This window comes from Mirounga leonina, unplaced genomic scaffold, assembly GCF_011800145.1.
Source record: "Mirounga leonina isolate KUSES-001 unplaced genomic scaffold, KU_Mleo_1.0 Mir_288, whole genome shotgun sequence".
Lineage (NCBI taxonomy): Eukaryota > Metazoa > Chordata > Mammalia > Carnivora > Phocidae > Mirounga > Mirounga leonina.
In genome coordinates, this window is record NW_023270664.1 from 436160 (window position 1) to 455199 (window position 19040).

At 42.7% G+C, this 19040-nt stretch overlaps 1 protein-coding gene across 4 annotated transcripts in view; it reads left to right on the forward strand.

Annotated features, from left to right (window-relative positions):
* ESYT2 (extended synaptotagmin 2) overlaps positions 1-19040 on the forward strand; it is an 82110-nt gene that overhangs the window by 42742 nt on the left and 20328 nt on the right. For 2 of the 4 annotated variants that reach the window (XM_035029755.1, XM_035029758.1), the window contains exons 7-14: positions 3281-3336; positions 8218-8338; positions 11803-11979; positions 12974-13056; positions 14431-14479; positions 15522-15611; positions 16079-16174; positions 18013-18114. In XM_035029755.1, coding sequence (XP_034885646.1) covers positions 3281-3336; positions 8218-8338; positions 11803-11979; positions 12974-13056; positions 14431-14479; positions 15522-15611; positions 16079-16174; positions 18013-18114 — 774 coding nt within the window. The remainder of the gene's footprint in view (positions 1-3280; positions 3337-8217; positions 8339-11802; positions 11980-12973; positions 13057-14430; positions 14480-15521; positions 15612-16078; positions 16175-18012; positions 18115-19040) is intronic. The other 2 variants (XM_035029756.1, XM_035029757.1) reach the window with 1 other exon arrangement.

The following is a 19040-nucleotide window of genomic DNA, read 5'->3' on the forward strand; positions in this document are numbered from 1 at the left end:
TGCCTCTAAGGGAAGGTTTCAGGCTGGTGGCCCTGTCACCTCAGCTCTTCTTGTGCATTTCTGATGCGCTTTCCAGTTTTCTACATCCCAGGTGGAAGCTGGAAGTCCCAGGAGTTTCTTGGCCTTTACCACCAGTGAAAAGTGACTAATTGAAAAACTCTGGAGAAGGATGGGAGCCACCGGTCTGTATTTTTAGCAGACTTCCCATGTGATTCATGGTCTGTACTGTACAATTTAATGCACCTAGAACACCTGACATAGAGTAAGTGCCGAAATAAACAGTTGAACTAAACGTTTCACTACATCCATCAGATTATGCGTTCATGGAAAAGCAGAGAGGAGAAAGGCATGTCTGTGGTTTTCATGAAATACACAGATTCATTTGTGTTGTTCCGTGAAAATGTAACTACGCTATTGATTGCATTTCTCCTAGGAGAGCTGCAGCGGCCCAGAGAGGGGGTTGGGAAATGTCTGTCTCTTCAGTTTCTCCCAGAGATCTCAGTAGTCCCAGTGCAGTGGTTGGGCTGGTGACAAGGGACTCTAATTTCATTTGCTTTTCCCAAGCACTGCCTTGCTTCCAGCCCTCTTGTGGCTTCCCCCTTTATATGCTCACTTTCCAAACCTCTCACACTCACTCATTCTCACATGTGCTCACACTCACATGCTCATTTTCTTGCACTCGTCCTCACACATGCTCTCACACTCACACACTGGTTCACACACAAGTTCTCTCTCCCCTTTCTCATCCCCCCAAGGCTCTGGACTCTTCCTGTCCCTTCCTCCCCTTGCTCAAGGACAGGCCAGCTCCTCTTTCCAGGGCCTCCAGTGGGTCCCTTCCCTGGGGGCTTCTTTCTTGCATTCACATCTCTTCTCAAACCCAGCTAAATCCTGTTCCTGCCTCCCTGGTGTTTGGTTTCTCTGAACTTGGGTAGCATTTAAATGTATCTCCTCATTTTGACAAGGGTCATGAGAGTAAGCCCTCTGTCACCTGACACTTGATCATCTCTAGTTAAAGTCCCTTCCGGTGGACCCACCATTGACAGGACCTCTCATTCACCTTTGAGTGTTTCCCGAGCTTTCTGATTCAACAAGATGCCCCAGGCTCATCTTAACACTTCTTGCCCCAGTCCTGGAATCAGCTGCTTCTTCACAATCCCTTGGAAGATGTATTTAGAGGTCATGATCAGGGTGCTGGCCGCTGCTGGTTGCCCCAGACTGCGATTGCTTCTACACCTGTTCTTGGGGAGGGTGGGTACGAGGGCACCAGTAGGAGTTTGTACTGATATTTGCAATAAATTTGTATTTCACTTCTCTTACTCTGAAAAAACTTAGTCTTTCAGGACTTCTTAAAAATTTTTTTCAGGGCGCCTGGGTGGCTCAGTCGGTTAAGCGACTGCCTTCGGCTCAGGTCATGATCCCGGAGTCCCGGGATCGAGTCCCGCATCGGGTTCCCTGCTCAGCAGGGGGTCTGCTTCTCCCTTTGACCCTCCCCCCTCTCGTGCTCTCTGTCTCTCATTCTCTCTCTCTCAAATAAAATCTTTAAAAAAAAAATTTTTTTTTCCAGCTTTGGTCTATCCAAAAGAATCTTGACTCTTCTAGCTTGTGTTTGTTTATAACTCTACACTTCCCAAAGGGATTTGAGCAGTTTTATTACTGCAACTATATGGGTAATTGAGATCATGCAATTTCAGTTAGCATTTCTTCTACAAATATAAAGCACAAGTAATTTTATTATGTGCAATATGCACTCTGATAAGAAAGCAGTTTTTCTAATCAAGCTTTTTTTTTTTTTTACCCGTCTACATCCACTAAATGGAATCTTATCTTAGCCAACTATATAGGAATTATTCTAAGTAAATACCCAAATACCCACTAGAAAATTGAGCAAATAAAATACAAATGTTGACTGAGTGGGTAGAACATGTTCCACTGATATCAGGAAAATGTAAATTGAAGCAGGGATAAAGTACCATTTTTAAACTACCAAATGAACTGATTTTTAATATCTGTTTTTGGGGAGAGTATAAAGGACATTTTATACATTTAGGGTAGGAATATATATATAAATCAGTACAGGATCTTATTTTGGGGGCAATTGGGTAGCATCTGTGAACATAAAAAATAAACATATAAGGGGCGCCTGGCTGGCTCATTTGGTGCAGTATGTGACTCTTGATCTCAGAACTGTGAGTTCGAGCCCCATGTTGGGTGTAGAGATTACTTTCAAAAAATAAAAATCTTTAAGGGCACCTAGGTGGCTCAATCAGTTAAACATCTGACTCTTGATTTTGGATCAGGTCATGATCTCAGGGTTGTGGGATTGGATTGAGCCCCACCTTGGGCTCTTCCCACATTGGGCTCTCGGATCAGCACAGAGTCTGCTTGAGATTCATTCTCTCCCTCTCCCTCTCCGTCTGCCCCTCCCCCCGCACATGCAGAGCTGTGCACTCTCTCTCAAATAGATGAATAAAATCTTTAAAAAATATAATAAAAATCTTTTTTTATTTTAAAGATTTTTATTTGAGGGGGTGTGCCTGGGTGGCTCAGATGGTTAGGCGTCTGTCTTTGGCTCAGGTTATGATCCCAGAGTCCTGGGATCAAGCCCTATGTGCGGCCCCCTGCTCAGTGGGGAGTCTGCTTCTCCCTCTCCCTCTGCCTCTGCCTCCGCCCCTGCTCGTGCTCTCTCTCTCTGTATCTCTATCAAAGAATAAATAAAAGAAATTAAAAAAAAAAAAGAGCACAAGCAGGGGGAGGGAGGGGCAGAGGGAGAGGGACAAGCAGACTCCCCACTAAGCAGGGAGCCCGACATGGGACCTGATCCCAGGACCCTGAGATCACAACCTGAGCCAAAGTAAGACACTTAACTGACTAAGCCACCCAGGCGCCCCTAAAATAAAAATCTGTAAAAAATAAACATATGTCTTTGACCAAAACTTTCACTTTTTGAATGCTGGTTTGCATGTGCTACAAGAACATGTATGTAAAAAGATATTCACTGAATCAAAGAGAAATTATAAATATTCTAAGTGTCCATCAGTAGGAAAAGTATATGAATTATTTGATTTTACCAGAGGAAACAGGTACTATCAAAAACTAAACAAAAAAAGAGATAGCTCTTTATTTACCAACAAAGGACGATGACTTTGATATTTTACAAAGTGAAAAGGTGTAGGATGGTATTATGAACTAATGCATTTTGCTTATTAAAAAGCCTGTTTGATTTAATTTGGTAATTGAAATAATTTGGAAACTTAATATTTTTGCCCTTTTTTTAAAACAGCTTATAGAAATTAACTGGACAGGACTGACGAACCTTCTCGATATCCCTGGATTAAAGTAAGTATGATGTCATGTCCTGTGCTTAGCTTCTTGTTGGTGTCATGTGCATTTCTAGTGTCATAAAAACAACACAGAATGGGTAAGGCCACTACCAGGCAGCATCCGTGCCTCTCAGCAGGCTCTTGTGTGCGGCTCAGGTGAAGAGACTGGCTAGGCTCCGCTCTCCTAACTGCATCTGAGACATGGGACCAAGTGAGCAGGAGAGTGGGTGAGGGTGTTAGACTGAGTCACTCACCTTTCATTTTATTTTTCATTCATCGTGAAGCATCTTTCCAGCTTTGGTATTTTCTTTTTAACTTTTTTATTTTTTTTTTTAAGTAGGCTCCATGCCCAGTGTGGTGCTTGAACTCATGACCCTGAAATCAAGAGTCACATGCTCTACCAACTGAGCCAGCCAGTTGCTCCAAGTTTTGGTGTTTTTAGAAAAGTAACAAACAGCCTTTTAATATTCTGCAAGTTAATTTTTTAATTTGGTTTTTCTTATTTTCTCAGAAAAATAAAACTTAAAAAATGAATATATGTTTCAGAACTAGCCCTTTGGGTTCTTTTTAGGCTATGCTACTGCCCCCCCATGCCTCCCATTGCCCACAGAGGGGTAAGTGTAGGTACTAGACCTAGGAATGTGTAGGGTCACCCCAGGGCCTGGGTGCAAGAGCTGAGAAACCTAGAGTTTCTGCCTCACGTTACTGGGAGTCCCTTCATTATTCTGTAGCAATCTCACAGCTAAAACATGAGGAAATTTGCCCATAATAAGCTTATGAAACCATGAATGGCACATCCCTGCTATGTGGAAAGCGAAGTCTTCCTCAGGTCACAACCATCCATCTCACCTGATGGGAGGTGACTCTTTGCGATGGGCCTGTTGTTGCCAGCAGGAAATTCTGGAAACCTGCCTTTGTTATTTACTCTTGTATTTAAATGTTGAAATACAGTTAAACGTGTTCCTAGTAGATAACTTTCCTAATCTGGATTTTTTTTCTAAAATAGCTCAGAAATTAAAGTGGTCTGTTTTTTTTTTTTCTATTCCTATGTGTTTGTTTATGCCCCTAAAATGGCCATTAGAAAGAACTTTATATTGTTTCATTATCAGAGAAAATTTAGGACTTTAATAAAATGAGGCATAGTCCTCATAATAAAAATCTTTTTTAGGTACTGTGGCTTAATGGATATTGCAAGTTCTGTTATCTTTAAATAAAGATCTTTACAAAGAAAGGACAACTTACAGAACTGTTGAAGTATTCATTAGGATACTTGGTTGCAAGCAACAAGCCCAACATAAGTAGACTTAAATAAAAAAGTAAATAAATGAGTAGGGGTTGTTTGGCTGACTCAGTTGGAGGAGTGTACAGTTCTTGATCTTGGGGTCTTGAGTTCAAGACCCACACTGAGCGTAGAGATTACTTAAATAAACTTTAAAAAGAAAGTAAATGAGTAAATACTATTAAGACGATTTATTCATTTATCCAACAAATAGGTATTGTGCCTGGTATGAGCCAGCCACTGTTCTTAGTGCCGTGGTGTAGCTATGAACGGAACGGTCACACCTGCTCTCATGGAGCTCCCACTGCTGGCTTATTCCTGGCTCATGTCACTGAGCAGTCTGGAGCATTGCGGGGTGAAGTCAGATGCAGGCAGGTGTTGCTGTTCAAATGATGCCCTAGGGCTCTCTGTCTTACTCTCGGGGTTTGTTGTCAGGCAGGCCCTTGCTATGAAGTAGCAGCTTTTAGCTGCTACTGTTCGTGCTTAGCAGCTTTAGTCTGAAAAGAACCTTCTTCTGCCAGTTCCAGCAAAAGTTGCCGGGCTGACTTCTATTTGTCCACCCATCCTTGGACAAACCCTGTGATTCTGATGATCACGTACCCACCCCCAGAAGAGGAACAGGGGGACCAGGGTAGGGATGTGGGAGAAGCAAAGGAAGAACTTTCACCAGTACTTTCATCTGTGGGAACGGATGCTGGTCAGCCAGCCAAACAACAAACCCCTGTTGCCATTTGGTGTAGAAATGTGTTTGGGATGCCTGGCTGGCTCAGTCAGGCAGCCAGCTCTTGATTTCAGCTTGGGTCATGATCTTAGGGTCCTGTAGCGAGCCCCAATTCCAGCTCCATGCTCAGCAGGGAGCCTGCTTGAGGATTCTCTCTCCCTCTCCCCACCCACTCTCTAAAATAAATAAATAAATCTTTTTTAAAAAATGTGTTTGTTCTACTTTCCTCCTTTTATATCATAGGAGGACTGAAATAAACACGGGCATGTCGAGCAGCTACCCTGTAAATAGTATTGTATTACTTCCCTTACAGCGCGAGCCAGAGGGTATATGCTGCCTTTGGCAAGCCTGCAGCTGGGGGAGTCAGTCGCAAATCATTTATTTAAAAGAGAGATATGGGGGGCGCCTGGGTGGCTCAGTCGTTAAGCGTCTGCCTTCGGCTCAGGTCATGATCCCAGGGTTCTGGAATCAGCCCCGCATCGGGCTCCCTGCTCCGCGGGAAGCCTGCTTCTCCCTCTCTCACTCCCCCTGCTTGTGTTCCCTCTCTCGCTATCTCTCTCTGTCAAATAAATAAATAAAAAATCTTAAAAAAAAAAAAAAGAACCACTTCAAAAAAGAGAGAGAGACAGATAAGGGGGCGCCTGGGTGGCTCAGCTGGTACAGCATGTGACTTTAGACCTAGGGTTTTTGAGTTCAAGCCCCATGTTGGGCATAGAGCCTACTAAAAAATAAAAATACAAAATGAAGTAAAAGGGAAATATATATACTCACACACGTATGTCTGTATACACGGAGATATATAAATATATACACTCAGTTTTATTTAATGATGGTGTTTAGTGATAATGACAGGTTCTCTTTATATAGTAATAGTTTTTAGCTATTTTATATATAGATTTCTATGCATGCAGTCTATAAAATATATTTAGTATATAGAGGATTATATATATTATTAAAAATATGTACTCATGTATATTAGAAATATGGAGGGAAATACACACCAGTCAGAAACAAAGCTGTGGTATAAAAGGTATATATGAAAACATCCTTTTTAAATAAAATTATATTATTTCTATAGGATATATATAATTTATACAAAATTATGTAAAACTTATATAATGTAACATTTATATGTATGTAAATTTTATGTAATAAAATATATACATATAAACTTAAAATTTGAACTGTGCTTCCCAAAGATTTTCTAACAAATCTTGCCTCGAGCATTACAAAATGAACATCTACAAGCTGTATTCATTGTTAAAAAATGGAACCCGGAGTATTACAAAGTAGCAGTAATACCTGAATTACTGCACTTGACCATAAATTTTGGCTGTCCCTACATGTTTCAATGAAGGACCCTAAACTGAGTGGTAAAGGTATAAGAAGGGATGAGAATTATGGTAGAAACAAAAGTCAGGTGATGAGCAGGGAGTTCCGAAGGACAAAGAGGACTAGACCCAAGGGCCGCTCTAGACCACGACAGCAGCCAGGACAAGCAGAGGGGCCAGCCACATGTCGATGCCCCCGGGGACGATTAGGAGCAGCACTGCAGGCCCGGTAATTAGGAGGAGGCTGGCGTGTGCACAGTGGGATAGAAAGGTGAGCAGGGATGAGGCTCAGGGTGGGCCTTCTGCTTTCCTGGGGGTTGGGCCTCTCAGTCTGCATGGCTGGGGTGGGTGGTGAGACGGTTGGCCTACCACCGTAGCAGTTAAGGGATTCTTGAAAGCATAGCATCATCAAAGGGTCTTCTTTTCCAGCAGATTTTTCAGTATAAACACAACCAGTATTTGGGGTTGGAGGTGAATGGCAAAGTAAGAATATGCCTGGTATTCAGACTCTGAAGGACCACCTCACATCGCTGCTTAGTGAGCATATATCCAGTGTCTGGCCGCTGAAACCCTCTCTGTCTCTTTAGTGTTAACGTCTAATTCACGGACATATGCATAAATAGAGCTGTGTTGTCTGGGGGGTTGTGGGTTTTTCAGTCTTTTTTCTGTCTTGGACTGGAAAGTCCTAAGGTAAGACCCGTTCTCTTGTCATTGCATTTGGATACCCAGCTTAGAGTGAATGTTCAACTATTAATGATGGAGACTTTCACTCTGTCCTAGTGGGTATTTTATATGTACAATTACTTTATATATATCTGTTAACAATTTTAACATCTGAGAAGTACTGGCAAGAAATAAGATTCTCTTAAAACTTCTCAGTTCTGGGTAAAGGTGTTGAAATTTCATTTATGCTTTCAAAAACGTCCCATGTTACTTAATTTTCACATTTACCCCGAAGAATGGGCAAAAATATATTAAAAGTACATTTGTTTATCCTCCACAATTTTATTCATATTACTGAGTTCTCTGTGCAATGGTATAGAGAATTTCAAAATTATTACAGTATTCAGTATGCAAATACAGTGTGAAGAGAGAATAAACAATTCTTTTACTTGACTGGAAGCTATGCAAAAATAATGAGAAATTTAATGTGAGAAACATGGAATGGGTAGGTGGATGTTTGTTATGGTATTCTTTGCACTTTTGTGGCTGTTTGAAATATGCTAAAAAAAAAAAAAGAAAGAAAATGTAATGTGTCTTAGTTGATATTAAATCAATGATGAAGTCACACAGGAACATATGAAACATTATTTAGAATATTGTGAAATGTAGCCAGAATGTTACCTTGTGTTCTCAGCTGTACTTCTCAGCTATATATATATCCCATAGCCATATTGCCGCTAAAGTATTGAATTACTGTCTTAAATGTTGTCTTTGAAAAATTAGACAATTCCGACCTTGTAAATGGGGTGTTGTATCATGTTTGTGGTAAGTTTGCTGTTAAAGCGATAACTAGTATTGATATGCCTGATAGTTGATTTGTTCTTTTTACCACCCACCTAATAGTGGTCTGTCAGATACGATCATTCTGGATATAATATCAAACTATCTGGTGCTTCCCAATCGGATCACCGTTCCTCTTGTCAGTGAAGTTCAAATAGCTCAGTTGCGGTTTCCTATACCAAAGGTAAGTACTCCTGAGCACCCATTGGCACTTAGATACAGAGAAGCTTATCACATAGTTGGATGTTGTAACTTCTCGTGGTTCTCTTAACAGTGACCTTGCCACATGGATCTTGATGTGGTAGTTTGTCCTGTCACACTCCTTAGGAGATTGGCCAGTGTGCATCAGAGACTTCAGGGCAATTCTTAAACCTCAGCCATGAACGTCCAAGGTGCTTAGAGGGATTTAATTCTGCAAATATTATTGCAGGTCATAAAGGACTGCTGTGAGGGCTTAGTTATCTCAGAAAGCACATACTGTTTGTATTATCAAATGTAACAGCTTAGTCTAAGTGATGGGCACTTTGTATAATGACTGGTACAGGGTTTCTCTCAGCGGTGAGAGTGTGGTTACCTCTGGAGTCCTAAGCACCGCGGCAGAAGCAGTGCTGGTGTTACAGCTGCCCTGGACGGGATGGAAGGGCAGGGCCTGGATCTCCGCCACAGCCCTGGGGTCTGATAGCAGCTTTACTTTAGGGGCATATTACTTGGCATGTATGGACCTCAGTTTCTTCATCTGTAAATTGGGGGTGATGCCTAGCACACAGAGTTAGGTCACAGATACTGGAGTCACCTTCATTTGAGTAAACTATGTAACCTCAACCAAAGACTGAGAAATTGCTGGTCAAGGACATAGTATTCCCTCCACTGGTCAGAGAAGAGGTCCTTGGAGCGGATGGGCCCTCACAGGTTAGTGAGAGCTATTAACCTTCACATAAAACCCCCAGGGGTACCTGGGTGGCTCAATACATTAAGCGTCCGACTCTTGATTTCAGCTCAGGTCATGATCCTCAGGGTTGTGGGATTGAACCCCACTTTAGGCTCCTTACTGGGTGTGGAAGCTGCTTAAGATTCTCTCCCCCTGGGGCACCTGGGTGGCTCAGTCGTTAAGCGTCTGCCTTTGGCTCAGGTCATGATCCCAGGGTCCTGGGATCAAGCCCTGCATCGGGCTCCCTGCTCAGTGGGAAGCCTGCTTCTCCCTCTCCTACTCCCCCTGCTTGTGTTCTCTCTCGTGCTGTGTCTCTCTCTGTCAAATAAATAAAATCTTAAAAAAAAGAAAAAAAAGGATTCTCTCCCCCTCTTCCTCTGCCCCGCCTGCCTGTCTCTCTCTCTCTGTCTCCCTCTCTCTTCTCTCCACCCACCCCCCCAAATAAAATAAAAAAATAAACTGCTGTTACTTTACCAGCAAAAATGGGTTTATTCGGGAATGGCAGAGAATTGCAATCTGGGACAATTAAGCTATGGCAAAACCATAGGTGATTCTGCGGAACAAAGGAGAGGAAGCTCTTTTACAGGGGAGAGGGGGCATGGGGAGGGGCTGCATTAAGCTAAAAGTCCACTGGTGTAAACTTGGAGCTGGGAAGTGTAGTGGCTTCTCATTGGCTGAGCGGTTGCCAGGGCAGGAGGAAACCGTCCTTTCTCCTGACGGGACAGTATACGAGTATCCACGGGGAGATGCATCTCTCCCTGCTGGGCCTGCAGCGGACAGTGGACTGGTAGAGCCTGGGCGCCGCCCCTTCTGGCCTCCCGACTCCAATCCAAAGGACGATCTTCCTTTTGCTCATCTTCTCAGAGCTTTTCCCCCTGGGCCCTTCACCCCACTGAATCTGCGCCCTCCCGAAGTGGAGCAGGCAGCCCTGTTGTGTGATGTCCGTAATGAGTGTGGCACTGACGAGCACTGGACGGTTTCTTTTACTAAACAGACGGTGTTGAGTTGGTCCTGTTTCGCTGGGTGTGTGGTGGTGGTTAGTTTGTTTGCTGAAGTGGAAGCGGACAACTTTGCTTGATGCTTGTTACTTTTTTGTGGTTAAGGTAGATCTCCGTAACAGTGTACAAACCCTCAAACGTGTCTGAGCTGCCTTACATTTTTTGAAAGTACCAACACCCCAGCCAATTGATGCCTGAACTAGTTACACTGTTGGCATTCAGATTTGCTGGGACAGTGCATATGAGGAAGGCAGGTCTTTTTTCCTTAACTTAGGATTTTCATCTCTGAAAACACAAGAATTCTCTTCCATGTAGAAATCCTCGTGCTCCTTTGCCGCTCGCACTTTTTATTCCCTGAGCATGGTGCGCACCTGTGCCTGCCCAGATCCAACCTTCCTTAGCCTTGTGGGGTTTAAAAGCCACACTCCTTAAACATGTTGCCAGATTATCTAAACTTTAGACACTTCCTGTAAATGGGAAATTCTCTAAGTTTTTAAAAGCGTATTTATCTGTAAAAATGCATGTCTTCCTAGCTGATTGGGTCAGGACTATTACCCAATGATTTTGAAAGGGTTTTTGGAGAATGCTGCCTCGTGCTAACTTTACCACCACCATTGTTTGCCTTGAAAGAGGTGTGAGTGAACATTTTTTTATTTTACCAATTAAACAACATTTTAGGAGAAGAAAGCTATGTGTCAAGTCTATGAGTACTATGTATTGCAAAGCTTCAGTTTCCTATCTATAAAATAAATTTAATGACAGTGCAGTTGTCCCTTGAACAACATGGGTGGGGCCGCCGAGCCCCTGTGTAGAAAATCTGCATGTAACTTTTTTTTTTTTAAGATTTTATTTATTTATTTGACAGAGAGAGACATAGCGAGAGAGGGAACACAAGCAGGGGGAGTGGGAGAGGGAGAAGCAGGCTTCCCGCCGAGCAGGGAGCCCGATGCGGGGCTCGATCCCAGGACCGTGGGATCATGACCTGAGCCAAAGGCAGATGCGCAACGACTGAGCCACCCAGGCGCCCCTGCATATAACTTTTTATTCCCCCAAAACTTAAGTACTAATTGCCTAGTGTTGACCAGATGCCATACCAATGACATAAACCAGTAACACATATTTTATATGTTATGTACTATATTCTGTATTCTTACAATGAAGTAAGCTAGAGAAAAAATGTTACTAAGAAAATTATAAGGAAGAGAAAATACATTTACGGTACTGTTCTGTATCGAAAAAAAATCTGTATATAAGTGGATCCACACAGTTCAAACCTGTTTTGTTCCGGTCAGCTGTATTTCATAGGATTGTTCTAAAAGTTGAAGTAATGAGTGCCTGCCAAGGGCTTAATGACATTTCTGAGACATCCTGTAATGGTGGTTCTCAGTCCCTGTCGTACCAAACACAGGACTGTTTGGTGATCCAGGAGACTAAGTCAGGCTCCTGGGGCTCCTTTTGCACACTGTCCCTGGGGGCCTCACCCCTCGCTCCTCCCTGGTCTGGTCTCCTGACGGAAAGTAGTGATATTCGGACACCGCCGTCCACCCTGCTCTGGCTTTCCCTCCGCACTGCTGCCCGACGGTCCGTGTTGACTTTCTTTTCTGCTGCGCAGGGAGAGGGTCTTCATGTTGTCCACTCTTCCCCGTTCTTAGGACAGTGAGCACACAGCCGTTGTTCCGCGTGTGTCACAGTGACCAGTCTGTGCTTGCTCCTCCTTTTCAGGGTGTTCTGAGGATACATTTTATTGAAGCTCAGGATCTTCAGGGGAAAGATACGTACCTTAAGGGACTCGTCAAGGGAAAGTCAGACCCCTATGGAGTTATTCGAGTTGGCAACCAGATCTTCCAAAGCAAGGTCATCAAAGAGAACCTCAGTCCCAAGTGGAATGAGGTGTACGAGGTAAGATGTGTCCAGTGGCGTCAGTTGGCTTCTCCCCCAATTCTGATTCCACTCCTGTTATGCAGGAGTGTGGTTGGTTTAGAGCATCATTTAAATCATTTTTCCTTTCGTTTCCCACCTTCAAAAGTATTGTACCTTCTGTCCCTACCTCACAACTTTCTTGTTGTGCCAAGGCATAAACAACACATAAATTTTAAACTTTAATTACATTAAACTATCACAATAAATAATTGACAAAGTGATTTCTGTGGTTGTTAACATGTAAACATTTACAAACATGAGATTATGTACTGTTTTGTAAATTCTCATTTACTACATCTAGGCATCTCTGTAGGTCAGTGAACATAGATGAACATGGTTTATACTTGCCATTCAACCCAAGGAGATACTGGCTGTTCATTTCAGCATTAGAACCACTGCTGTTACCCGTGTAATGGGAATGTATTTTTCTTCACTTGACCAAGTTTTCTCCAGATAAGCTCCTCAAAGTGGAATTGCTGCATCATAAATCATGCTTTTTTGAAAGGAGTGATACATTTTTGCAAAATTGTTCTTCAGAACAGTTGTACGCTTTGTGCTCCACCAGCTTCCCATCCTCCCAAACCAGTCTGTTGCCAGATTTCTTAATCTCTAAGTGGTGGTAAATGGATCACTTGTCGGTATCCCAAGAATAGCACTTGAACAGAGCCGCTTCAGGACTAGAAAGATGTCCCAGGCCTGTACCAGTCTGTGGGTGCCGTCTGGTGACCTGACTTCGGAGCAGTGGAACTTGACTCGGGTAGCTGGAAACACAGTAGGCTGTTGCTGGGTGGGCAGATGCTTCGGAACGGTCTCCCGTGGAGACGTGTGTGTGTGTGGTTGGGCAATGACACGAAGTCAGTGCTGCCGTACTTACCGTGGGGGAGAACTGCAGGGAGCTCTTTACTACAGTCCTCCTATTCAGTAGCTGCCAACAGTGGTAACCGTGCGAGATAACTACTCCTTGTTTTTTCAGGCTTTAGTCTATGAACATCCTGGACAGGAATTAGAGATTGAGCTCTTTGATGAAGACCCAGACAAGGATGACTTCCTGGGAAGGTAAACCTTCGGGGAAGGAGAACACGGGCTGCTCTTTCTTCGAGTAGTGACACTTAGACCTACTACGGCTTCAAAACATACGCTGTGTGTGTGTCACATGTGTTTTTAAGTGGCTTTTAGATACGACATTTGTCTCACCTTAGACTTCTTAAAGTATGTTTTATTGCTGTAGAGTTTCACATTTAAGTACAAGAAGGAAAGGTTTAGATCTGGGTCTGTTTCAGCAGCCACTGGCCACACGTAGCCATGTGCCCACATTCAAGTGCTGGGAACCCGCATGTGGAGTGTGCCCCAGAGGCCGGCACCGCAGCCTGCCTTCACGCCGTGCAGGCTCTGCTCTAGACTGCAGAAAGGGGTTTTTAAGCTTTTCCGATTTGTTGGTTATTCAGGGAGCAGGGGGGATAGTGATTTACATTGTGCCTACACATTGGAAAAATAAATATTGACCTGCTTACTTAAATTGAGCAACCACCACAGCTGAAAAACATGAGCTTTTAAAAAATACATCTAACCCTAATCTTTATTATTTGACTGACTTTCTTGTGGTAAAAGATTCAGGGATAGATGACGTTGGACAGATTTGGCCTCCTCAAGAATGGCCTGTGTATTATGCTGTGACTTCAGAATTCATTCATGAGATGGTTTAACAAGGAGTGACCAAAAGACTGTAAGGGCAGTGATGGGTCAGATTTGCATTCTAATAAAACCACTGTGTGGCTCAGAGTAGCAGGGACTGAGCCTGGGGACTGTGGTGATAGACCAGGAAAGAGCTGGGAGGGTCTCACCTGGTGTAGGGCAGGAGGAGGGGCAGTTGCGAGAGAAAATAGGAGTGCAGTCAGCCCATCCTCGTCATCTCTGACTTCTGAGGGAGGGGAGGTCCATGCTTTGCAGCAGAGCAGGACTTCTAGGGGAAATGGAAGGGGCTCTCAGAGAGCTGAACCAGAAACGTCTTTGGGGATGGTTCAGAGCTGTGGAGCGAGGACAGGAAAGGGGCATGGGTGACTGAGCTGGAGTGACGGATGGCAGCGCTGAGGGAGAGCATGTCAGACAAGAGGGCTGAATGTTTTCAAACATTTTCAGCACATTATAAATAGCTACGTTGTGGGGAAAACCACATTTTTTACAACTCTGATCCTGGCTTTGCCAAACTGAGGGTCCTGACCTCCCAGAGACTCACCCCTGCTTGTTTCTTTACTTCCCTTCATAGTTTTGGGATAAGCCTGAGGAAGCTTCTGGAAGAAGTCTGTTTCTTGATAAACTATAGAGTTTTGATACATTTCCGGAGTACTTTTTCGTAGACAAATGTTTAAGGTTATTTCAGTTATAAGAAGTGTGTTTCTATGTTCTAAAGTTGTTGTGTTGTTATTTCTATAGTCTTATGATTGATCTTATTGAAGTTGAGAAGGAGCGCCTTTTAGATGAAGTAAGTTTTCTTTGAGTATTATTCTATTTCATGAGCATTGACAGACCTGCTGGTCTCCCACACGATGTTCTGAGAACTTAGGCCTTTTAATAATGGCAAAGTGAAAAGAAGTAAGTTTAACAGCCCAATCAGATAGTGTGTATTGTGTGCCCAGCATATGCTAGAAATTCCTAAGAGTACGAGCACAAACCGACCATTTCAGGCAGGCATGTGCTCTTCTTTGGGAGTCCGGGCAGAGGCCTGTGAGAAGCTCCCCAAAGTGGGCTTTTTAAAGATAGCTGGAGTTAGTAACAGAGCTCTCGCAGTGCGGTCAGTGAGAAGTTGTCACGTGAAAGCCGCCTTAGGGCGGTGGGAGTTTACAACGAGCAGACACTACTTCAAGCACGATATTTCTGTCAGAATAAAACGTATTAAAAAAGAAAATTTTGAGGTGGCCTCTAAAAGATGGGTATAATTGGGATAAGTAGGGCATAATTAACCGAACAAGTGCTGAGATCCACTGCTTTCAAAGTAACACATTTTCTTATGCACTCCCCAGAGCAGTCTCTTAACCCTGAGTGGGGATTATCTTCGATGAACTGCTTTGTGGTGTTTAAGCTGAAACACGTGTATACTATTTTATTAAGTAGTACATAGACATAAAGACAAACATGTTAACTTCTTTGATAATGAAATTCAGTATTTGGGATCAATGTTATGTTATCTCCTGGCCCATAAATTCTGTTGAAGTCCGTACGTAGAAGCCTGACAGTGCTGGACAGTACTAGAAGACATTTGAATCCTTGTCTGTAAGTTAGGGATGAAAATGGTATTGACTCCAGAGTGGTGGCAATGCTGGGCGAGTTCCAGCCCACTGCTCCTGTCATCCTCTGGGGCCATCGGCTCGTTCGAAGGGCAAAGCGAAATATGGTGGGACTCGGTCCTTCAGTGTTAATCAGGAACTGTTGGTGTCACAGTGAGCAGCTTTGACATTTGTGGAAACTGCTTGACTGGAAAGGTTGACTCAGGAGAACTTTTGTGAACGTTCACGTTCTCTCTTCAGTGGTTCGCCCTGGACGAGGTTCCCAGAGGAAAACTGCACTTGAAACTGGAGTGGCTCACATTAATGCCAAATGCTTCAAACCTCGACAAGGTGCTGTGAAGTATTTCCCATGACAACAACCGCCCCTCATAGCTAAGATTAGTATCTTTAGGTTGCGTTTCTACTTGGCTTAGAAAAATGGCAGCAGTAATTTTGATTAAATTAAGTAAGTCACTGCAGTCACATAAGGGGTAAATTAAAGATAATGGAATTTTTTTTTATAGAAAGATGTACACGTCATTCCCACCTGTTTTATGAGATCTTCATATTTTGTGCTTAATATACTCGAGTATGGGGGTTTGGAGAGCCACAGATCACCTGTGCTTTATTTAATTGATTCATACAGATTCTTGTCATTAAAGTATATTTATTGTGTTCATTCTCTCTGTGTTGCATGTATTGGATGGTTTATTTCCCCACCTTCCTTCTTTTCTTGAGCATTACAGACCTAATCAGGGAGAAATAGTCTAAAATCCTGTGGAAATACACCTGCTGAGGCTTTTTGTTCTTTCTCATAGGTGCTAACAGACATCAGGGCTGACAAAGACCAAGCCAATGATGGTCTTTCCTCTTCATTGCTGATTTTGTATTTGGATTCAGCAAGGAACCTTCCGGTAGGTAATGCCATGGGAGCTCCCTTGGGTGCTCCTTTCCTGGTAGCAGATCTTGCTGCATTCACCCACACTGTGTCACCTGTTACTGTTCCTCTGTTTTCACTTCACTCCCACCTGGGAGAGCAGCATGGGGGAGGGAGGGATCAGCATGTATTTGCTTCATGAGTATAATTTCGGTTTATACATCTTATGGATTTATCCAGGATGTTCAGAATTATTCTTACTCTGACATGTTTTATGAAGAAATCTCCATTACATAGGAAAAGAATGTGCCTGGTAGTTAGGGAAGAAGATACTCTGTAGAAAATCACTAGTTATTAAAATAGATGACCTAAAGATTTGGAAATTGTCTGTTTGGCATGGGAATAAAATGAAGCAGCTCTGCCTACAAGCCCAGAGTCCATCCTGGCTGTAGCTGGTAGGACGACAGATGGGCAGGCTGGGAGAGCAGGGCCTTTGTAGAGCCTCAGGTGATTAGTCCTACTCGGCTCCTGCAGCCCACAGCAAGTGCTCCGACTCATTTGCATCAGAACTGCTTTGCTCTTAGAAAAAACTGAAGTACAGCCTTCGTAGGTAATGACTGTAACTGGGGGGAAGAAAAATCATACTATTTCCATTCATGTGAGGCCCGATGTGATCCTCCATCACCATACTTTAAACCCACTATTTAGGATAATGTGATCATTATAGACACATACATTGTTTTGATCATATTTTTTTTAGTGCCAGTTCACTTATTCAAGAGATGGCCATTCTTACTTCATTTGGTGAAAGAAAGACTACAGATACAGGCTGTTTTCCCCCCCAAATTATAGTAAATTCTCATCCATCCCAGCGCATTTGCGTGTAGTCTCCCTGTGTCCTCCCCTTGTTGGCATCCACGTGGTAGAGACAGACGAGGAAGCCAAGTGTTCACTGCCCTTCACAGTTTGCATCTGAGTGTCTCCTGTTGGACTGTGCCTAGCCTCACCTCACCACAGCTAGACTGTTCCTTTGCCCCACGAAATACATACCCTAGTTTCACTAGTGCCTTTCAGGACTTTACGGTGGTGCTTTACTTGCACTTAGCTCAAAAGCAAATAAAGGTACTTTGTGCATCTCTTTTATTTAAAGTTTTTAACAAAATGTAATTGATCATTTTTTTTATACTGGGAAGATACAGTTGAACACTGTGTGTGATTATGTATAATTGTACTCTTTATTTCAGTGAAGGTTTTTTGACTGACTTTAACTTCACAAATTCTTATTTTTTCTTAAAGTGTTACCTTAACCTTTTGGCTAGTCTTCCAGTTAGAACTCTGTGACTTTTTCTGTTATAATTTCAACTTGGGGAAAGTTATTTTGTTACTATTTAACCTTCCTACAGAATTTTTCATACAGAACTTTTTTGTTTTTAATCACAGTAATGTTTGTTATAAAGTCTTTTATAATCCCTGATGGAAGTGAATTTGTTGTATATTTTAGGATACAAGGAATAGTATTAGTGAATTGGCAAGAAGGAATTAGGCCTCTTTCGAACTGTGTATTTTGTCACATTAAATTGAATTTTAAATAACATCACGTAAGCAAAACAAAAGCAGAAGTAAATTTATTAATCTATTAAAATGACACTTTGTGCATGAAGTGTGCTCTGGCTGTCAGAGGCAAAGGATCTTTGCAAAACCGCTGCCCTGTTGGGTGTTTATTTTAAACGGGAGCGTTTGCCAACCAGTTCTCCTGCGTTTCTGTGGGATGCTTTGACTCTGCCTTTTGCACTCCTATTTATTAGTGCTTCTTGTGCGTTCATTGACCGCAATCCACCATTCTTTGCTTTCTCCTCCTGTTTCCACTTTCCTAAGAGTATCTACGAGGGAAACTTTGGGTGTGGCTACTTAAAAGAGAGGCGAGCGTCGGGACTAGTGTTTTGTGAAAATACTACCTCAGTCTATAGAGCACTATTTGTGAGTTCTCCAGTGTTCTTTCTTCCTTTTGTTTTAATGGAGACTGCTAGAATGTGGGCTGGGACTTCTAACACCATCTACTCGGTGGTGGAATGGTGTGGCATGCGTTTTTAACTTTCTTGCATGATTTCAGTTACTGTGTGTGTGTTTCTTTTGTGCTTGTTTTGTAAAAGTAACACTGCTGTAACCAACTTTGGTGACTACATCTGATGATGAGATGAACAAACCTGGTGAGTCATGAAGAAGCCTTATGTTCCTAAGCTGCTACCGACCCATAAAAAAAAGATAAAAATTCTGAGGAAAAAATGAAGCCATAATGATTAAAACTGATTTTCGTGTGGTTCATCTCAATGTGAGATGTAAATATTTATTTGCAAGCTTTCAGAAAACTTCCTTAAATCTACTTTTCCTCCTGACGAAACACAGAAGTGTCAGAATGTGGTTTTCCTGAAAGGTGCCAACTGTGCCCGAAGGGATGGTCAGTGAAGACAGAAGTCCACCTGTTACCCTGGAAACTTACCTTCTCCCTCACTTTTTAACCAGTGCTCCTAAGGGAGAAAAAAATATATTGAGTTTATGACTCAGCTTCTCTTAAGGAACTTGAAAGAATTTCCAGGAGCGGATAATTGAGCATTTCTAACCCTTATTTGGGAAGCTGATTCTGATCTCATTATGTCTGTTTCCTGGGGTCTTGCTCTGGGGCCTTGATTCCTGGTACTGTTCTTGATGCTTTTAGCAGGTAGTGATTTTTACTTGCTTTGAGGTCAGAGAAGGTCATCAGTGGCTTAGTCATTAGTCTAGAAAGTTACTATTTCTAGACTGATTTAATCAGTAACTACTGAGATCCTTAAAGTTCTTTGGCCTTTGAATCTAATAGTGGTAGTGCTTTGCATTTTTGAAGAGTTTTCATTTCTATTTCCATGTGC